Below are 20,088 nucleotides of genomic sequence, written 5' to 3'. Positions count from 1 at the left end.
CAGTCACAATTCTCCCTCGTAGTGCCTGTCCCTGGTCTGACGAGTACTCTTCAAATCACAGAATCATTTTAGTTGGAAAAGATCTTTAAGATCATCAAGTCCAACTGTTAACCTCACAGTGAAGAGAGAATTCTGGCCTGAAGAGCACTCTTAGTTCTTTTGCAGTGGTTAGAAAATAGTTGACAAGCTTAGTGGATGAACTGCTTCCCCCTAGAGCCACTACAGAATTGGTACCTGTGCCTCTACACTGTCATTCACAGCACGTTGTTACTGATTATCGCCATAGGATAAATTAAATATTCAGGGAGGGAGGAAAAAAAAAATCCCAAAGCAGCACAGTTCTATATTGTGCAAAAAAAGCCACATACAAGTAAGTTTTGAAACTGAAGAGATGGTTATATTGTCCAGATATAGGAACTATTTAATAAATATATGTTAAAAAGTAGGTTTAAAGCATTTTTAGTAAGTCTGGGATTGTAAATAACCTCATAGAAACAGCTGGTTAAATACATCCATTTTCCACTATACTATGTACTCATAGCAAACATTGTATCATAAAAGTGACTGCCATTGTTACTTGTAGCAATTTTACAGTTCTCAAAAATATGACAACGTTTAAATCAACATACAAGAGTAAAAAAAAAAAAAGAAACAGAACCAGAATTTTTAATGCTATGATTTAAGTTGTCCTTGGTTTCTCTTTAGACATAATTGAAGGTCACTGTTTACAAAACGGTTTTACAAAACGTCGGGAGTGTGCAGTTAAAAACCCAGCGTGGCCAACGCGCTTCCACAGGCGTAGTCATTGCCACAGATCTTCCGTGCGACCAAACTTGAAGACCAGTCCTCTGTTTAAAACAGAATAAACGGACGTGAGTACATAACAGAGCAAATCAAATACCTTGTGTTTTAAATACATTATTTCAGCGAGCGAGTTGTAGGATTTGTAAATCCAGTTCCTGGTCCTGCAACAAAACCTCTGGAGAGCCCAGAGATCTGCTGCCTTTACCAGCAGTTTATTCACCCAGGTCTAGTTACAAATCAGGGCTTCAGAAAAAACAGATTACAGCAAGTTTCGGTTGTCATCCTTATAAACAAACTAGATAAGAAATGAACAAAGGAAGACAGTCTTACCCAAAAAAGATGAACGCATTCTGGAAAAACACAGCTATTCCTGGGTATACCACTGTTTTTTCTAACAAAAGAAAGAAATCTCCATCAACTTTCTGGAAGTCATTTGCAAGAATATCACAATCTGTGCTGTATCTTACCCTTAACAACGTAGCCTCCAAAAAGGATCCACATGGAAGCAATCAGGGATCCAAAAGCCATCATAAAACCGATGAACAGCCAGATCCGAGCACCTGAAAAAAGACATTGGGATGGTTTGTGTCCGAGGACAGACACTTGTGACACTCAGCGTGCTTTTGTTTCACAGCTCCTTCTGTCACACACCAGAGCTGCGCTCAGATACACCACGTGTATGCTGGGGCGGTTCTTACAGCTCTTCTGAGACTTTACAGCTTCAAAGATCGATCGCTCCACAACAGCCCAGGCCCCCGTACCTGTTTGTCCCAGGCAGCCTTCGCTGTAACTGTCACCCCGCACCTGCCCGTTGGACACCGCGTTGATCCTGCACCAGCAAAACAGGATAAAACCGGGTGAACAGAGGGAAAGCAAGAAGAACTTATCGGAAACCTATATCAAAAGGATCACAATGTACTTATTCTTTTTTTTTTTTTAAAGGGAAGCAAGATTAAAACTTAAAAAAGCATTTCTCCAAAGATTAATAAGACTTGGACCTGTATAACACACTGATTTTTTAAAAAAGTGGTTCCTTACTATAAATATCAACAAATATAAGACAGACATTAAAGATACTCAGATAGTAACTTTTTATTCTTAGCAACCTCTCCATGTAAAGACTATGTGTTCTTTTATTAATTGCACAAGGTAAGTTCTGGAAGTGTGTAGCTCTGATGGAGAAATTACACTTACATTAGGAATGCAATAGTGGCTATAACCCCACAGGCATGGTATGAGTGGTTGAAATCTTCCATTTTCGGGTATTTTACAGCTGCATCTATGATTATCCACCAACCTGTAAAAAACTGTTAAAAACAGAACAATAGCTGTAAGTACAGACGCAAGCCTTTTAGCAATATAGATTACTATAGAAAAAGTAATATTCATAGTTCTTATAGTCTCCAACCTAGAGTCAATTAACAGCATAACTAGTTTTACTGTCAACTTTGGAACAGAGTTAAATGCAAAGCCAGAGATTTACCTACTCACATAGTTATTACACAGGTAGAAGCTGCAAAACTTCAGTAAGGCGTGGATGCAAGCACCCGGAACAGATCCTGTCCTTAACTCTGCTGCATACAAGGACAGCATATCCCTGTTCTTCCTTTTACTTCAAATGATAAATAATTTTTAGCTCGTTGACGGCTAACGACATCTAAAAGAGAAGAAACTGTACGTACCAGCACTCCTGCGGCGACAGAAGCGATCGTGTTCCGCTTCTCCCCCCAGTCAACGCACTCCGAGCACCTCAGGCTCTCCAGAAAACCTGACATTTTTCAGCGCTCTGAAAAACAGAAGAAAAAGGGACGTGAATTTCCAAGAGGAAACCCATCACCCACCAAGGGCCGGCGTGCGGCATCGTGCGAGGCGGGTGAGAACTGCCGCACGCTACCTGAAAACCCCGCAGCCCGACGGACGGCTGAGGGCGCCTGCCCACCGACACCCCCCGGGACACGGCCGGGCGGCGCTCCCGGCCCTCGGAGGGGGCCCCGCCGCCCTCCCGCACCCCAGGCCGGCGACATCCGGCGGGGCTGCGGCCGCCCGGGAGAGGGAGAAGGCGCCGGCCGAGCACCCCGTCCGTCCCGCCGCGGCCCCGCTCACCTGAGGGCGGGAACGGCCGCCGGCTCCCCGGTACAGCCGCCAGCCGAGCCGCGCCCACTGCGCATGCGCCGCGCTCAGCTGATGCGCTCCGGGGGAGTCACGAGACGCGGCGGCCGCGCGCACGCGCACTGTGTGCAGACGCGGGCGGCGCCGGGGGGCGCGGTGCGCATGCGCGGAGTCGGCGGGGTGTGCCCTGTCCCCGCGCATGCGCGCCGCTCCGCGTTACGTAACCGGGGACGGGAAGTTCTGGAAGGTTCTGGGTTCGCCTCAGTCGCTGCTGGGCGGCGGGAGCGGGCGGGAGCGCTGTGTGTGCCGGGGCTCTGTCGCGATTCGTTTCCTTGGCCGGTCGCTATGGGGGTGACTCACGAAGCGGGGCTGTCTCCTCAGGCGTCGCCGCAGGAGCAGGATCCGTGCGCGGGAAGCCCGGCGGGCTGGAGCCGGTGAGCCGGCGGGGCGGGGAGCCGGGCTGTGCTCGCAGCGGGCGGCGGGGAGGAAAGGGCCATTATTTGCTTTCTGTTGAGCAGTTGCGGGTTGATGGCGGGGTGGGGGAAGGACACGTTATTCACTGTTTTAACTTTTATTTCTGTTTAAATTGCAGGAGCGCCCTGGCGTCTCAGGGCACCCAGCCGCGGGGCTGCCCGGCGGCTCCGAGCGGTGAGTGCGCGGGAAGCGGCTCTGGCGGGGGGAGCGGGGCCCGGAGCGGGGCGGCGGCTCGGAGCCGCGGCTCGGAGCCGGCCGTGCGAGAAAGCGTGAGGTTTGCTCAGCCCTTGCGGTGTTGGAAACAGCCCTATGTGGTGTCTTAGCGGTGGGAGGCGGGGGTGGTGGTTGCGGTCAGAATGAAGCGGTAGGTCCGGCTTAGCTGAGCCCCGTGTAGCGCTTGTGACCTTGGTCCTTGTTTAGAGGTGAAACCTGAGCTGCAGCGGGAGGGAGGGAAGTGCTGTTGACAAACTCGTGTAGGGCTTGAATTACACGTTTCAGTAAGGTTTTGAGATTTATTTGGTAACTTGGGTTTACAGGGAGCACTGAACAGAAATTACACGATAAAAGCAAGATTCCTAGAAGTGTAAAGTGGTGACATAACTCGGGGTTTAGGTCCTGGTGCTGAGCCGGTCACACCCTGGAGCACATTGACCTTTGTAGACACAAAATGGCTGCTGGCGAGAGACGGCCATTTTAATTATTAATATAGCAACAAGTCACAGCCTTTACAATCAGAACCATTAACTGTATTCTGCACTAGTTATGCAGAACGTTTTCAGTATCAGCTTGCTACATACGCTGCTGGAATGCGTGGAGTTCCTCGTAGGTATTTTTTTAATGCTGTACAGGCAAGGTCTTGAAGTGACTGCTTTGTACCTTGAGGGTGATTTATATTTTTTTTTTTCCTCTCCTGTTGGAGGAAAACAGTAAAACTTAACCCCCATAGGACTGCAGAAAAAACTATTCAGTTTGTACTGATACGGAAGGCAAATGGTTGTTTTGCGTTGTAGATGCAATAGACTGCATTTAGAATAGAATGGAGATAAAATACCTTGAAAACTCTGTCTGGGGGAAAAAAAAGGCTATTAACTTATATGTTTTCCACAAAGGTGTGTGTTTACCTGGCAAACAAAGGGTATTAAATTGAAAACCCACACAAACCTGTTCAAAATTCCGCACTGAACTACTCATGGCTTAAACTGAAACCTTTTTTAATTTCATGTGGGAGACTGATTACAGGAGAGGAAATGATGAAGCTTTAAATTGTCATGTGCAAAACATGCTGATAAACTGGATGAGAATTGCTGGTGTGTTTAATTATCCTTAAATTTCTGGCCTGTGTGTCATAATGTTGTTGGTACAAATGACTTGCTGCATATACATGATGAGCTTCCCCCTCCCTACCCGCAACAGGAACGGAGACCGGGGGTTGCAGAACAACAGTGAAAATGGAACCAGCTTCTGAAAGTACCTGCACGGAGAAAACGGTGGTTAGGAAAACCGAGGACATGACAGGCTTCATGGATGACTTAACCCTCAGCTCGCCGAAGAAAAGAGAGTCGTCTTTGAGATCCAAGAGAAGTTGTGACAGGTCCTCGACCAGGTCATCCAGCAGATCCTCCTGCAGCTCACGGTCCAGTTCAAGTAGTTCCTCTTCAGCTTCCTCCAGGAGTTGGAGCCGGTCCAGATCAAGATCAAGGTCACGGGCCAGACGAAATGGTTCCCGGAGGTACAGAAGATACTCTCGGTCCTATTCCAGAAGCCGGTCCAGGTCGCGTGGGTACAGCAGGTACCGGGCGAGGTACCATGCCAGGCACTACAGGAGGTACCGCCGCTCCCCGCCCAGGTACAGGTCACGCAGCAGGTCCTGGTCTCGTGGAAGATCCTGTTACAGAAGGTCCTACTCGAGGAGCAGATCACGTTCAAGAGGCCGAAGATATTACGGATTTGGGCGAACAATATATCCCGAGATTTACAGGAGCTGGAGAAGCAGATCACGAACAAGATCTCGGAGTAGGTCACCTCTCCATTTGAGTGAAAAAGGTACTTCTGTTTTTTAAACTTGTGTTAGAACCTCAAAACATACAATTTATTTTTACCAGCTAAATTCTCATCTGTATATGTGCTTTATAGAGCATAACCAATAATGGCAATGTGGAAGAAAATCTCTGCTTGGCTATAAAAATGTATTAAAAAATAGTTTAGAGTATAATTGCACTTCAGCTGAAGCTCAGTTTCCCAGTTTCTGAGGGAAATTCATCACAGTTCGTGCACAGTGACCTGCAGGTTTTAGGCTTGTATGAGTAGGTACATGTTGATTTCAACATCAGAGAATGACAGGTTTTTTCTGTTGTAGACAAGAGGGAACTCCTGGAAATTGCGAAAGCTAATGCTGCAAAAGCTCTGGGAACAGATAACATTGTCCTGCCAGCGAGCTTGAAGATCCTTCCTCCTTCCAAAGAGATAAAAAAAGAAAAAGAAGAGCATGAAGATGCTGGAGAATCAGCGGAGGTAAGTATGAGCTGGAGTATTCTCGGTGAAAAGGTAAATACTTCTTAAAACTTGTCATCTGCATGGATGTGTTACAGTTTTTAACTGGAGTTTGTGATTATGAATTCAAACCCTTGAAGAAAAACTTCAGCTTTACTGGAATGCTAAAAACCACTCTAGAAACGACCACAGGCTCTGCCTTAAGCGGAAAGTCCGGTGGGCTCCTCAGATGTGTCTGACGTAGAGCAGGTGCAGGTTTTGCAGCAGGGGTAGCTGGGGAAGGAGACGTCAGTGTAGTTTTTTTCCTTCTGAGTTGTTCTTGCCCATTATTTAGACTAGCTCGTGTGTTTCTGACCTAAAACAAGGAGTCTCCTTACCAAACCTAGTGAATAGTGTGGGTTTTTTTTTAAAAAAGCTTCCATCTTCCTACCTTTTTTAACTGTTAAAAGCTTTTCATGTGCAACAAACTGTTTCCCAGAAATTCCATACCCAAGCACACAATGCATTTTACATACTCTATTTCTGTCTTATAGAAATCATGCCTATGGTTCCAGACATGATGAAGAAAATCTGTTGGTAATTAAGGGACTTGTGGGCTGTAGCTGCTGTGCATTCAAGGGAGGGAGAAACTTGAGCAGCTTAAACTGAATTTTAGTTTGGCTCTGTCGTAGTCTGTTAATGTGATTCGTGGTAAATACAAAACAGCAATAACTGCTACATCGATGAGATACTGAAGTAAATTTATTAAGGGTTTTAGACAAATGGTACAGGCATCCCTTTCATAATATATGCAATATATTCCAGATGTTGAGAGAGTACAGAAGAAGAGGCCTGCTTCACTTGCAGATAAGTTTATTGTCATTATCCAAAGCTCTGCAGGATGGTTGTGCAGAACTTAATGCAACTTACTCTACACCTCATTGTTTGGCCATCCATGCTTTGAAGCCTTTTTAAAACTGTAATTGGGGCATGGATATCAGGTCACATGTGAATTGGCACAATGATGTCAATAAAAACAACAAATGCTTTTCCAATTGAGTTCCGCTGTTTGCATACTTAGTAGCTTACAGCTACTTTTGATGTTAAATATCTGAAACAACTTTACCGGAAAGTTCATAGTTGCTAGTAACTGCCTTAACTTGAATGGGATGGTGTCCCCCCGGCTGAAGCTGTGTGTGCTCTTCTCTAGCAACCCAGAGGAGAGGCAGAAGATGTGACCAGGAGCGGAATGGAGAGAGCAACCATACCGAGGAGCATTTCTTTCAGTCCTAATGTAAGTGACTGCCCAAGATGGAATTCCAGTACTTCATCCCTCCTCTGTTAGGCTTTTCCCGCCATTGGTTACCAGATATAAAGATCTTATTAATAGTAACAAATTGAATGTAATGGTTGGATAATGACTCTCCTGGAGGAGTTAGAGTAGATGTTTAACTTTCAACATCTACTGTAGACTGGAAAGTATATGCAGAACTAGTTTACTCCAGAACTTGGTTCAAGTTCCATATTTTGGTTAATGCAAACTAAGGAAAAAGCAACTTCCCTGACCTGTTTTACACAGTTGATACTCCGTAGGCATCAGGTCTCCTGTGAGCTGGAAATATTTGTCTTACCAGCACAGATAAACCCTTTGAAGCTTACAGCTGTTAGTACGTTCCTTCCTTCCTATTCTTGCATGTTTAAAGGCAATTTCTTCTTGCAGAACACAATGGCAAAGCCAGCGCTGCAGAAGCCAGTGAGCCATGTTGTTAAAGAACCGGCAGCGTCTCCGGCCAGAGAAGAGGACAGAAAGGGAAGTCCCTATGGGCAGTGGGTTCCTGTCAAGAAGGCGGAGAAGAAAACATTTTTAAACTTCTCACCTAAAAGTGCACCGTTCCGGGCACGCTAAGATATTTTTCTTGCTATTTCTTGACTGCAGCATTATGCATATTTCAGTAGTGAGAGCTGAAATGTTCAGGTCGGGTTGAAGACTTGTTTAATACTGAGTATTTATTTTGAAATCTTAATTTTGGAATCTTAGGTTTCTCTTTCAGATGTGTAGAGCACAGTGATCCAGAAGCCACAGAGGGGAATCTTGTGTATATTTGTAAATATTTTTGTATTGCTTTAATGGACTAGAACTTACCAGGTGGGTAACCTTTTCTAAACAATAGTTCAGTAGCTGTTATTTTGAACACTTGATTTACATTGTGTAACTGTTTACTGAAGTAAATAAACTTTAGTTTTGCACTGGCTTCTCCTTGTGTCACGTGTTAGACCTGCGCTGGGTACTAAGCTGACTGTGTGAAGTGGTTATTTCCAGGTTTAGCATTTACTTACCCTACTGATACATCAAGTGCAACAGAAGGTAATTTTTGCATCATTCTGAAAGTGGATCTTTACATTGGAGTTGTTCCTGCCCAGGCTGGGCCTAGTTCAGGGCTTCCAGATCAACTTCTCCCAGTACCCCCCCCGCAAGCGAAAAGTGTCCCAAGTGAGATGCATGGTTTGGGGAGCAGTTAAACTCACTTTCTTTGTAAAAATAAATGGTTAGTAAAATAAACTGACTTTGACACGTGCTGTCTGGAACCTTTTTTTGAGAGCGTATTGAATTGCCAAGAAAAGGCTGGCAAATGTACTTAAGGGTTATTTATTTTACAGCAATGGTGTTTGCTTGAGCCTGTCCCTGTTCTGTGTAAGAACTGCAAAGGGGGACAGATGGCAGCTGGAGCAGCTTCTGTCACAGGTCACATGTGTTCCTTGTTCTTTCATCTCACTAAACAGTTTTCAGGGACTTCACCAGAAAACAAGCTTTATTCTAAATTGAGCACAAAGTGTGTGTTTATTTAGAACATGACATTGCCCAAGCTGGTTACTTCTGCAAGTCAAAGCTATGTACAGCTGAAGTTGGTAGGCAAATTACTTCTATTAAACATGCTACTGATTTTACAAATTAATGAGTTCTACAAACTAATTTTATTGATAAAATTGCCTGCAAAATATACCATATGTTGACAGACACAGGGCTGTTAGGAGTTTTGCAGGAGCCAAGGGCTCAGACAGCTGTTCCTCTCTCCAAGTTCTGTTTGATCTCAGCTGTGTACTTCCCATAGAACCTCTCTGCCTTCTTGTTGAACTTGGCATTCCGCTCATTGATGTAGTCGATGTCTGCGTCATCGTTGTAAGGACGTCGGCGACTGTATTTTTCACGCTTTTCAATCCTGTACGACAAACAGCAGTAGCTTAAAACCCAAGGGTGAATCCTGTGGATTTGTTAACACAAAGCTGCTCTGTCATGCACTTTTTTGGTTTGTCTTGGTATTTACTCACTGTTTTTCGAGATCTGCAACCATTCTATCGATCCCTTCCTTAGACGGCACGTGACTCCCGTGGATGAGGCTGTTGGAGGTGGGATAAAGCGCTTCTCCGCTGGACAGAGTGACAGGGCAGCAGTTACACAAGGGCAGCGATCGCTTTGAGATTTCACTGCTCCTGCCTCATTTTTAACATACACTTAACTCCTATTGAGCTGCAGGAGGCCAAGATTCAGGTGAGAACGTGTTGATGCTAAAAACGAGCTATTAATTCTTTAGAGAGACACTTGCACAGGCCTATGAAAGATACAGAAACCCTCTGAGATCCTAAATCCAACTGATTGCAAACTTGGCAAGTTCTCATCTGTTGCTCAGGCTGCCTAAAAAAAAATCACAAACCTACTCCAAGAAATGAGTAATTTACTCACGCATTTAAATATGATTTAATTGACAAAATACTTCTTCAAACTCAGAAATACGAAGTTTAAAGAAATAAACCTCAATTACACCACTGCCTTGCAAGAATTGCAGAGCAGTTTATCAGGGAGGCCATGTGTTTTAAGATCATATTAAAAGACCCATTAATATCGCAGTGTATATGACAATATTCATACGCTGAAAGGCTTAGTTTAAGTCATTAGTGTTTGCTAATAATGTAGAAATAAATACCGCAGACAATCTGAAATGATAACTCACTATTGCTCCTTCATCTGCTCGTACTGCTCCAGGTCGGGTTTGATCTGCCGGGTCAGCCGCTGGTACTGGCGCAGCTGAGCGGCTGCATAATCTTTGTGGAAAATAAATGAGTGTTAAGGTGAAAGGTTTTATTTCCCGACTCTGCAGCTGAAATACAGAGGTGTTCATCACAAACATTACCTGAAAATCCTAGATCTGGATTTTTCTTCTTCTTTTTCCTTTCCCACCTCTCGGCCTCCTCAGCGCTGATCTCCAGCAGTTTCACCCGCTCGTAGTCTTCTCCTCTCGCCGCACATTCCTGGCGCAGCACAAAGAACTCATAAATTTTAACAACAAAATAGTGACCAGGCATCAAACTTAGAACTACCCAGATCAGTCCAGTCATTGGACAATAATATAGATAATCAGGATCCTAATTAGGACGTGGATTTTGGGGAAATAACGTCTGTACAAGCTCTTGAGACCCTCCAGCTGCCACAACAGGGGCTCAGCCTCGCCATGGAGAGCTGGAATTGTCCATTTAGAATTGTCCATTAGAAGGGGGGTGGTTAGTAGGTCGAGAGAGGTTCTCCTTCCCCTCTACTCTGCCCTGGTGAGACCTCATCTGGAATATTGTGTCCAGTTCTGGGCCCCTCAGTTCAAGAAGGACAGGGAACTGCTGGAGAGAGTCCAGCGCAGGGCCACAAGGATGATTAAGGGAGTGGAGCATCTCCCTTATGAGGAAAGGCTGAGGGAGCTGGGTCTCTTTAGCTTGGAGAAGAGGAGACTGAGGGGTGACCTCATCAATGTTTATAAAAATATAAAGGGTGGGTGTCACGAGGATGGAGCCAGGCTCTTCTCGGTGACAACCAACAGTAAGACAAGGGGTAATGGGTTCAAGCTGGAACACAAGAGGTTCCACTTAAATTTGAGAAGAAACAACTTCTCAGTGAGGGTGACGGAACACTGGAACAGGCTGCCCAGGGAGGTTGTGGATTCTCCTTCTCTGGAGACATTCAAAACCCGCCTGGACGCCTTCCTGTGTAACCTCACCTAGGTGTTCCTGTCCTGGCAGGCGGATTGGACTAGATGATCTTTCGAGGTCCCTTCCAATCCCTAACATTCTGTGATTCTGTGATTTACCTTCTTCTTTTCCTCCACCTGCAGTTGCCACTCCAGCCGAGCTTTCTTGGCTTCCCAGTTTGCTGGCAATTTCAGTCTTTTATCTTCTTCCACCACTTCTTGGTGGTTCAGCTTGCGAGCCTCGTTCTGTGAACAAAACCGGTTTGTTACATGTTGAAACAAGAAAATGTGGAACCCCCGGGGATCGCAGGAGCCCAGCCTGGGAGGGGGCCAGGCTGCCAGTCACTGATCACAGCATTTAAAATGCGAAGGGCTAAAGAAACCATCACCTGTATGTGCGGGGTTGGGGGGTAGATATCACAGAATCCCAGCATGTCAGGGATTGGAAGGGACCTCGAAAGCTCACCCAGTCCAATCCCCCCGCTGGAGCAGGAACACCCAGATGAGGTTGCACAGGAAGGTGTCCAGGCGGGTTGGAATGTCTGCAGAGAAGGAGACTCCACAGCCTCCCTGGGCAGCCTGGGCCAGGCTCTGGCACCCTCACCGGGAACAAGTTTCTCCTCATATTTAAGCGGAACCTCCTGTGTTCCAGTTTGCACCCATTGCCCCTTGTCCTATCACTGGCTGTCACCCAGAAGAGCCTGGCTCCATCCTCCTGACACTGCCCCTTTCCGTATTGATCCCCATGAATGAGTCACCCCTCAGTCTCCTCTTCCCCAGCTCCTCAGCCTTTCCTCACACGGGAGATGCTCCACAGACATGGCGAGGAACCGGCGGCTCGGCCTCCCCGGGAGCACCGGGCAACCCCCGCCGCCCCTCGGGCTCTGCTTCCCCGCGCAGCAGCAGAACAGGAACCGGCCCCGGCCCCGGCCCCGCCGCCCCGCGTACCCGCTTCATGTGGAGCTCGCGGAACTTGCGCAGCCGCTCCTCCCGCTTCTGCGCTGCCGCCGCCACCGCCGCCGCTTCAGGCCTCGCCTCGTCCTCCGAGCCCGAGGAGCCCTGAAACAACCCACACTCAGCCACCGGCGCTGGGGAGGAGTCGGGAAACCCCCCTCATCCCTTCGCCGCCTCACCCCGCCATCCGCATCGGGAGCGCCCAGACTGCCGAGCGCCGACACCTCCGCCGCCGCCATCCCGCACGGGAAACACTTCCGCTTCCGGCCTCGCGCAGCTCCCGGCGGATCGCTGCCGCCGCCGCCGCGCTCGGGCGCCCCCAGCGGGCGGGAGGTGCCGCCGCCGCCGGGACAGCGGCCCGGAGCCGCCCGTTATTCCCGCGGCGCTGCGGAGGGTCCGAGCTCCGGTCCCCGCCAGCATCTGGCTCTCGAGTTTGCCGTGGTGGCCTCTGGTTGTCCTCTCCCCGTCCCGCTGCCCGGTTAAAACGCACCCGGGCTGGCAAGGGGCTGTTGTGAGGCGGCCGCGGCCTCGTCCGAGGCCCCGTTGCCGTCGCTGCTTCTGCGCGAACGGTTTGGGCTTTAGGGGCAGATGAGCAGCGGTAACTGTCCTTTTTCTCTCTGGAGGCAGATTTAAAGCCTTGTCGCTGCATCTCGGAGCCGTCTGGAGAGCGATCTTTAAATGGCCCCCGTGTTCCGGACACAGACGTCTGGGCCGGCAGCCCGCGGTGGCTCCATGGCTCGGTAAACGCTGTTAATCAACCTGTTCTTTCTTCTTCCAAGGAACCCACGGGGCGCTGCAAACTTTGTAGTCAAATTACGGAAGCGGGACGCGAAGGAGATGACCTCATTAACGGGGATCAACATGGAAAGGGGCAGTGTCAGGAGGATGGAGCCAGGCTCTTCTGGGTGACAACCAGTGACAGGACAAGGGGCAACGGGTGCAAACTGGAACACAGGAGGTTCCACTTAAAGACGAGAAGAAACTTGTTCCCGGTGAGGGTGCCAGAGCCTGGCCCAGGCTGCCCAGGGAGGTTGTGGAGTCTCCTTCTCTGCAGACATTCCAACCCGCCTGGACACCTCCCTGTGTAACCTCATCTGGGTGTTCCTGCTCCGGTGGGGGGATTGGGCTGGATGAGCTTTCGAGGTCCCTTCCAACCGCTGACATTCTGGGGTTCTGTGATTCTGTGAGATGAGCTCTGCTGTGGAAGCACCGGTGAGGTCCTGGGCAGGGCCCGGTGCGGGTGACAAACCAAGGGACAGCGTCGCCCTGCGCCACGCGGCCCCAGCGGGAACCACTTGGGTTACCCACGGCAGGGAGAACGGTGCAGCTCTCACGGAAAATGAAACACTTTGCTGCAATTTCTGAGCAAAGAAATAAAAATTTTGCCTAATATTGCTGGAGTTGCCAGGATCTTCCAGCAGCACAAAGCCACGTGTACATTTATTATAAGTGTTTATCAGTGATATGGATACATACATACAAATGCATCTGTGTGTATGTATAACGTCTTCATACTTGTACAGTAAAGGTAGAAGCGCTCCAGACTTCTGTTTTAGTTTGAAGAAACGATCCAAACCCTGTGAGGTTAAGTACAAAACGTTTTTTAAATTGACCTTTTCAGCTGCGGCTCATGACTTTCCAGCAGAGGGAAACGCAGCACAAGCGATGAGGCACCGCGGCAATGGCAGGCGGCCCTGGCAAACGCCAGCTCTCTCTGTTCTCTTTTAACTTCACTTTCTTCCGCTGCCAAACTCTGATGCATGCTGAGTGATTAAAAATATCAAATACAGTGTTACCCAGCGTGGAGTGAAGTCAGAGGAAAAAAAGAAACCCAACCTAGTGAAGGCAGTGCTGTAAAACAGAGCAGACTGGGGCGAGGAATGGGAGGTGGAAGGGTTTTATTTAGCCCTGGTGACAATGTCTTAAGAGAGAGGAGAGGATTGTCCTGACGTGGTTTGGTTTTTGGGTGTCCCCCCTCACCTGCCGTGTCCACATCCCCGCAGTTCGGCTGGGAGTTGTTGGATTTCTGAGCTCCCACCGCACTGAGCACTGGTAGCACTGGTGCTGGGTGGGGGGAGGTTGTGGACAGAAGCAGCGGGCGAAGTGCTCGATGTCGCCGCACAGTAAATCGGGCAGCACTGTCAAAATCTGAGCTACGTGTTTGTGCCACAGCTTTACCGATAGCCCTCTGCGTCTGGAGCTCCAGCCCCTCCATCCTGGGGTTGCCCCTTCGGTCTGCTGGGGTGGCCACAGCTCAGCTGCAGGACGAGGCTGCCAGCCGTCGTGTACTCGTTACCTTTGATTTAATCGCGGGAAGCTGATGGTTTTTTGGGGTTTGTGCAGTGCGTTGGCCCAGCCGAGCCCTGAGCTCGGTGGAGCCTCTTTTCCTGTCTTGCTGCCGTAACGCAGTTATGAAATTAACCCGAGGTTTCCCCGGCTTCTGTGGATTTGCCTCCGGGTCCAATGCCAATTCAGGTTCCTGGTGCAGGTGGCAAGAGCCTTGTTGGTACAGCTGCAAATCCCAACCCAGCCTGAAAAAGCAGCAAATTCACCCAAACCCGCCTTGCGCCAAGGAGCAGGGGCTGACAGCGAGTACACGCAGAGCTGCTCTTGCTGTCACTTACAGTTAATTTATTTTTAGATTAAAAAATGTTTTTATTTCTCATGTGCACAGAGTTGGCACTGCTTTTTTGGGCTGTAGCTGACTCCATTGTCTTCTCCAGTTCTGCCTCCCCTGCAGTGCCGAAATGAAAAATTCCAGTTACACATTGTACAGGGGATGGGAGCTCGGAGGAACTGACTCATCTCGTTATATTTGTCCTTTTCAAAGGGGAAGATCCTGGTGGAGGGTTGCAGGGGGAGCAGCAGCGGTAGGCTCCCACCCACCGCAGCAAACGCGATGCTTTGATCAGGGGTGCGCGGGGTCCCTGCGATGGCACCCGGGTGTCCTCACAGCCTGAGGCTCCGCGGGCTGCTCAGGTTGGGGCAGGGAGGGCTTTATGTCGTTTCTCAGGAAAATAATTGTGGCTCCAGCGTGACAGAGGGGACAGCACGTGCTGTGTGAGCAATGCCATCGTTTGGGTGTGCAATGCCGTAGTTTGGGTGTGTAATGCCATTGTCTGGGTGTGCAAGGCCGTGGTTTGGGTGTGCAATGCCGTAGTTTGGGTGTGCAATGCCATCGTCTGGGTGTGCAAGGCTGTGGTTTGGGTGTGCAATGCCGTGATTTGGGTGTGCAATGCCATTGTCTGGGTGTGCAAGGCCGTGGTTTGGGTGTGCAATGCCGTAGTTTGGGTGTGCAATGCCATCGTCTGGGTGTGCAAGGCTGTGGTTTGGGTGTGCAATGCTGTGATTTGGGTGTGCAATGCCATCGTCTGGGTGTGCAAGGCCGTGGTTTGGGTGTGCAAGGCCATGGTGTGTGCAATGCTGTGGTTTGAGCATGCAATGCTGTGGTTTGTGCAGTGCTGTGGTTTGGCTGTGCAGTGCTGTGGTTTGTGCAGTGCTGTGGTTTGGCTGTGCAAGGCCATGGTTTGTGCAAAGCTGTGGTTTGGGTGTGTAAAACTGTGGTTTGAGTGTGCAAAGCCATGGTTTGGGTGTGCAATGCCATGGTTTGCGCATGCAAGGCCATGGTTTGTGCAAAGCCATGGTTTGGGTGTGCAACGCCGTGGTTTGAACATGCAATGCCGTGGTTTGTGCAATGCCACAGTTTGGGTATGCAAGGCCGCGGTTCGGGTGTGCAAACCCATGATTTGAGTGTGCAACACCACAATCCCACCCTGCAATGCCACAACTTACACCCACACCCTGCGGGTCCCCGCACCGGGTGTCGGTGCCGCTGTCACGAGCAGGACGGCGCCAATGTCCCCTGCGCCCAGCAGCAGCTCCTCTGCCCCGCTCCCTCCCCACCCGCCGCGTGTCACATCGCTGCCGTCACACGCGACCTGCCACATGGGGTTTTGGCGTGTGAGCCGCGAGCCCTGAGCGTGAGTGCGGCTCCCGCGCCGGCCCCGCAGCTGCAGGAGCCGCTTCCACTTCCTGCCCGTCCCTGCTCAACAGCTGCCGCGCTCCATCCTGCTTCGTGATGAAAGGTGCTTTAGAAGCGGAAGAGCGTTACGATGAGGAGGAGAAATGATGTTCAGGCAGGGCTGGAGACAAGGCGAGCCCACGCTTGGCTGCTCCCCGTCCGCGGGGCGGGTGGTGGTTTGGGGATGGGTGGTGGTTTGGGGACGGGTGGTGGTTTGGGGACAGGTGGTGGTTTGGGGACGGGTGGTGGTTTGGGGATGGGTGGTGGTTTGGGGACGGGTGGTGGTTTGGGGATGGGTGTCCTCGGCCGGGCAGTGGCACAGGGACCCTTCCCCATCTTGGATTTTTGGGGAAAACACGGGGCTGAGCGAGCGGCACGTAGCGGGCTGGTTCGCCGCGCTCCCTGCAGTGCCATCCCGATGAAATCCGGGAATCTCAGACCTGTGGCAAAACCCCCTTTGTCAACAAAAATGGGGGGGCAGGAAAAGAGGCAGCGCCCAGGATGCCCAACGTCGCCTGGAGCCGCAGGGTGGGACCCGTGGGTGCTGGGATCCGCTGCCCTTTGCAAACAGAAGTGCTGGTTTGGGTAAAGAAGAGGAAAACGAGACCTAAAACTCGCACAGGACCAAATCAAACTCGCAATAACTGCATTAATCCAGCAAGACTGGCGACATTCTAGTCCGCTGGAAGTTAAGGTTAATTAGAGTGTATTTACTTATTGGAACAGATCTAATATACAGCTTTATTGCATGTACTCATTAACCATTAAGAAATTTGGAGAGAGAGGAAACGTGAAGATTGTTTTGTGTTTAGGTAGAAAAGAAGCTGTTGGTTTGTTTTTTTTTCAGTCTGGTTCCTTTCAATCACAGGCTACTGTTGGTGTCCTGTTTGGTTGCAATTATAATCTTTCAGATCAGACACATAATCATTGGGCTGAAGAGCAAAAAGTACCTGGGTAATGCGCTTAACAGAAATTAACCCGGTTACGTTCGTACTCTATTGAAAATGAGAAAGTGCTGATGGTCAAAATCAATTCCTCCCCAGCCAAATTACTGCAGGGCTGGCTTAGGGTTTCAGCTAAATGCTCAACCCTCAAACAATGAGCCTGATTGGATTGAATTAGGCTCCTGATCATATAGTTCAGAGGATGGCAATGGTTCGCCTTTAATGCTCGCAGCGAGTGGGTGGGCAGAATGGGAAATCCACCTCGATTTCCCCCCGGGACCATGCGGAGGGTCCTACTGGGTGTCCTTGGTGCTTTGCCCAAGAATTTCCCATCCGAGTCACACCCCGTCGGTCCGGGATCGTAGCTGGGATTGGGACGATGGGCTGCGGGATGTGGGGTGGGATGATTTGGGATTTGCAGCCCTAAGGGCCGATAAATCGCAGCCGTCCTGGGGGGAAAATGTTTCTTTTGGAGAATTCTTAAGTGCCTGGAGAGCGGGGCAGCTCTCCGCAGCGCTTGTCAACTCCGGCCTGGTTACATCTTTTCCCTTAAAAGCCGGAACCTCGCGGAGTTTCCTGGATGAGAGCACCTCAGTCATTAACCATGAATTTCAAATGAAGCACATTTACAGTATATATCGCAGAAATATGCCCATGTGAGACAGCAGGAGGGCAACCTGAGGCTCTGGCCGGGAATCGGCCCATGTGCCACCCTCGAGCATCACCCCATCTGTGCGCAGCCATTCCAGGGGTGCCAGCCTGGCTCCGCACCGGTCCCTGCGGGATGGGGATGCCTCCGAGGTTCCCAAAACCCAGCAGCAGGGATCGATGGCCGGGGGTGGACACATCCCCAGGGGAATGTGACAAGCAGCAATTAATTAGCTGTCAATAACGGGGAAGGATGGGACCCGTGGTCCCGCTGTTGCAATTAGGGGAGAAGGAGATGGGAGGGAGGGATGCTGCGAGCTGGGGACCGTGGCGGGGACACTCCTGCTGTGGGTCCCAGCACCAGTAATATGGGCTCCACAGCACCATGGGGGTTCCGAGAGCTGCCCTGGACACGGGGGGTTTGTTCCCCCCCTGCTGTGGGACACGGGGCTGGGGACACGGGACATCCTGGGTGCACCCAGGGCCGCGCCGGGAGGGACAGGGGTGGCTGCGGGGGAGCAGCTTCTCCGGGCGCAGAGGGAGGATAACGTAACGTTTCCCCCGATCAATGAAGATTTTGGTTTGTGAGTTATTAGCCCGGTGTCATAAACTATCTCAAAACCGCAAAAGTAAAATAATAAATCTCCCTGTTTACCTCCTGTGTGTTGTTTTTTAAGTACCAAAGTCCCTCCAGGCATCTGTTCAATATTGCATGGGCCAAACACGAACACAAATCAAAAAGACAAAGCTGGATTTTGGGGGAGATAAGTCAGGTTTTGCTGTTTTCCAGCTCTTGTGTGGGGCTGGAGGGGTTTGAGAGACGTGGAGACGTTCTCAGGACATGGGTCCGTGCCGGGGCTGGGGGAACGGTTGGACTCGATGATCTCGAGGGTCTTTTCCAACCCGAACGATGCGATGACTGTGCTGTGCTGCTCGCCGCGGAGCAGGAGCGCCGGGTGATGTGGAGCATCGGGCCCATCGCTGCAGGGCCATCGCTGCACCTGTGCGACCGAACCGGGGCTCAGGCTGCTGCCCCGGGACCCCCCAGCCCCTCCCAGGCTCCCCCTTTGCGGACCCGCGCTGGGAAACGCCGCGTTTCCCGTCCCAACACCTGGATCTCAGGAACCCCCACGCTGTTCAAAGGCGGAGGGGAGGAAACCATCCCCTTCCCCCCCGCAGGGAGCAGAGCGGGGTCTGTCCCCCCCCTCCCAAGGTCACCCCCCCGGCCGGTGCAGGACTCAGGTTCACAGGGCTGGAAAAGCAAAAGGAGCCAAGTGGGAGCGTTTTGGGGCGCAAAGCTGAGCTCCCCGCGCTCCCTCCAGCCGCTGCTCCCCAGCCGGGCTCGTGTCTGACGCACCACAGCAGAACCCACCGCTACACAAAGTTTGGGGGTTGTTTTTTGTGGTTCTTCAAGTCAGATTCTGCTGGGATGTAAACAGGTGCAGCTCATTGGTTTGTTTGGTTTGGGGTTTGTTTTTGGTTTTGTTTTTGTTTTTTCTGAGGCCTGAATTTGGCCCCTAAAGTGTTAAGTGAGTGCTAAACCCTATAAAATTACCCTTTCAGCTACTATTTCTGCACAAAAGGCTTTCGGTGACAAGATATGCCAAAGCATCTGATGAAGTAATATGTCTGTTCTCATTTGTGACATTTATATTTGTAACAGGGAAAAGAAGAAAAAAATAAGAAAAAAAAAAAAAAGGCCAGAAAGAACTCTTAATTGAAGGACTATTGTGCCGTGGTAACTGCTATTAAATTAATCTGCTGCATTCCTTTCCACCCACACACTTTAAAACTTCCTGGTTATAATTAGAACCATTTAAAGCCAATTTGACACTCCTTGGATGATGCGGTTCAGCTGCTTAATATGGTGAAACTTTGGTGAAAGGAGCAAAGAGGGGCTGCGAGCAAGCTGGCTTTGCTCGGCTCTTGCAGAGGATCAAACCCAGGAGCTGACGCTGGGACATGGGGACATTCGGTCCTGTGGGGAAATGCAAACTCGGGTCCCTCTGGTGACACGAGTCGGCCCGAGCCGTGACCCGGCTCATTCCTCTGCAGTTGTCCCATGGGACATGCTCCCGCAAGAGCTGCCCGGAGCATCTTCCCCCAGGGACACCCGTGGGTGCAAGGGAGTAAATGCACCCGAGCGAAAAATGCACCGATGCAAACGCGTCTGGGTGCTTGGATCTGATAAAAAGGCCTTTAACTGCAGGACTGAAAGGTGATTTTTCAGCAAGCGGTGCACTTAGAGCTGTGCGGATGCCCTGCACCTCTGCACCAACGCTGTTCCTGCATCGCAACCTCGGTGGGGTCAGGAAACCCTTGCAGGGTGCGAGCGCAGGGCTGGATTTGGGAAGGGCTCTCCGGCCGTGCAGGAGCTGGGGTTGTGGAGCTGTTTGCTGGGAGAACAAACACTGAAACCACCAAGGCCGGCCGAGAACCGGCGCTGAGCCCCGGCGGGTGTCACTTCTGCAAATGTGTTCCTGCTCGGCCGCCTTTATCTGTCACTCTCGCCACCACCTGGGTGGCATTTCGATGGTATCTGCGGGGCCGCCCGGCGCTCTCCAGCACATCCCCGACCACCTCGAGGCAAAGCCAGTTCCTCTAACGGGCTGGGGAAGATCCCGTTAGTCACGGTATCTCGACTGTCACCTTCTGT

General features: G+C 50.3%; 3 protein-coding genes across 4 annotated transcripts; 1 reads left to right on the top strand and 2 right to left on the bottom strand.

The window, feature by feature from the left end:
* Positions 1-25: 25 nt before the first annotated feature.
* Positions 26-2,991, bottom strand: TMEM50A (transmembrane protein 50A). Its single transcript, XM_065650628.1, has 7 exons — positions 2,908-2,991; positions 2,487-2,590; positions 1,999-2,111; positions 1,566-1,633; positions 1,272-1,364; positions 1,135-1,195; positions 26-848 (listed from the first exon to the last, which is right to left on the bottom strand). The coding sequence occupies exons 2-7, from the start codon at positions 2,577-2,579 to the stop codon at positions 803-805; spliced, it is 474 nt and encodes a 157-aa protein (XP_065506700.1). The 5' UTR covers positions 2,580-2,590; positions 2,908-2,991; the 3' UTR covers positions 26-802.
* Positions 2,992-3,148: 157 nt separating this feature from the next.
* On the top strand, positions 3,149-8,107 carry RSRP1 (arginine and serine rich protein 1). Of its 2 annotated transcripts, XM_065650699.1 has the most exons (6): positions 3,150-3,347; positions 3,506-3,561; positions 4,801-5,430; positions 5,744-5,898; positions 7,067-7,150; positions 7,577-8,107. In XM_065650699.1, the coding sequence occupies exons 1-6, from the start codon at positions 3,259-3,261 to the stop codon at positions 7,760-7,762; spliced, it is 1,200 nt and encodes a 399-aa protein (XP_065506771.1). In that variant the 5' UTR covers positions 3,150-3,258; the 3' UTR covers positions 7,763-8,107. The 2 variants fall into 2 exon arrangements, with proteins under 2 accessions (XP_065506772.1, XP_065506771.1); XM_065650700.1 differs by lacking the exon at positions 7,577-8,107 and having other exon boundaries at positions 3,149-3,347; positions 6,682-7,106.
* Positions 8,108-8,621: 514 nt separating this feature from the next.
* SYF2 (SYF2 pre-mRNA splicing factor) lies at positions 8,622-12,080 on the bottom strand. Its single transcript, XM_065650680.1, has 7 exons — positions 11,999-12,080; positions 11,814-11,924; positions 10,986-11,111; positions 10,044-10,161; positions 9,864-9,954; positions 9,184-9,282; positions 8,622-9,074 (listed from the first exon to the last, which is right to left on the bottom strand). Exons 1-7 carry the CDS (start codon positions 12,056-12,058, stop codon positions 8,909-8,911), a joined length of 771 nt encoding a protein of 256 aa, XP_065506752.1. The 5' UTR covers positions 12,059-12,080; the 3' UTR covers positions 8,622-8,908.
* Between the last annotated feature and the right edge of the window lie 8,008 nt (positions 12,081-20,088).

This window comes from Caloenas nicobarica, chromosome 23, assembly GCF_036013445.1.
Source record: "Caloenas nicobarica isolate bCalNic1 chromosome 23, bCalNic1.hap1, whole genome shotgun sequence".
Taxonomy (NCBI): Eukaryota; Metazoa; Chordata; class Aves; order Columbiformes; family Columbidae; genus Caloenas; species Caloenas nicobarica.
The sequence above is the reverse complement of the archived record's forward strand: the minus strand, read 5'-3'. Positions and strand labels throughout refer to the sequence as shown.

What these genes read in the sequence shown, in the direction of transcription:
- RSRP1 (XM_065650699.1), top strand. Translation starts at nt 3,259, where the DNA reads ATGGGGGTGACTCACGAAGCGGGGCTGTCTCCTCAGGCGTCGCCGCAG. An exon ending in ATGCTGGAGAATCAGCGGAG is followed by an intron (nt 5,899 to 7,066) that starts GTAAGTATGAGC and finishes GCTCTTCTCTAG; the next exon opens with CAACCCAGAGGAGAGGCAGA. An exon ending in GCATTTCTTTCAGTCCTAAT is followed by an intron (nt 7,151 to 7,576) that starts GTAAGTGACTGC and finishes TTCTTCTTGCAG; the next exon opens with AACACAATGGCAAAGCCAGC.
- TMEM50A (XM_065650628.1), bottom strand. Translation starts at nt 2,579, where the DNA reads ATGTCAGGTTTTCTGGAGAGCCTGAGGTGCTCGGAGTGCGTTGACTGG. An exon ending in CTGTCGCCGCAGGAGTGCTG is followed by an intron (nt 2,112 to 2,486) that starts GTACGTACAGTT and finishes TGTTTTTAACAG; the next exon opens with TTTTTTACAGGTTGGTGGAT. An exon ending in AATGCGTTCATCTTTTTTGG is followed by an intron (nt 849 to 1,134) that starts GTAAGACTGTCT and finishes TGTTTTAAACAG; the next exon opens with AGGACTGGTCTTCAAGTTTG.
- SYF2 (XM_065650680.1), bottom strand. Translation starts at nt 12,058, where the DNA reads ATGGCGGCGGCGGAGGTGTCGGCGCTCGGCAGTCTGGGCGCTCCCGAT. An exon ending in GCGAGCTCCACATGAAGCGG is followed by an intron (nt 11,112 to 11,813) that starts GTACGCGGGGCG and finishes TTTTGTTCACAG; the next exon opens with AACGAGGCTCGCAAGCTGAA. An exon ending in GAGCAGATGAAGGAGCAATA is followed by an intron (nt 9,283 to 9,863) that starts GTGAGTTATCAT and finishes CACTCTGTCCAG; the next exon opens with CGGAGAAGCGCTTTATCCCA.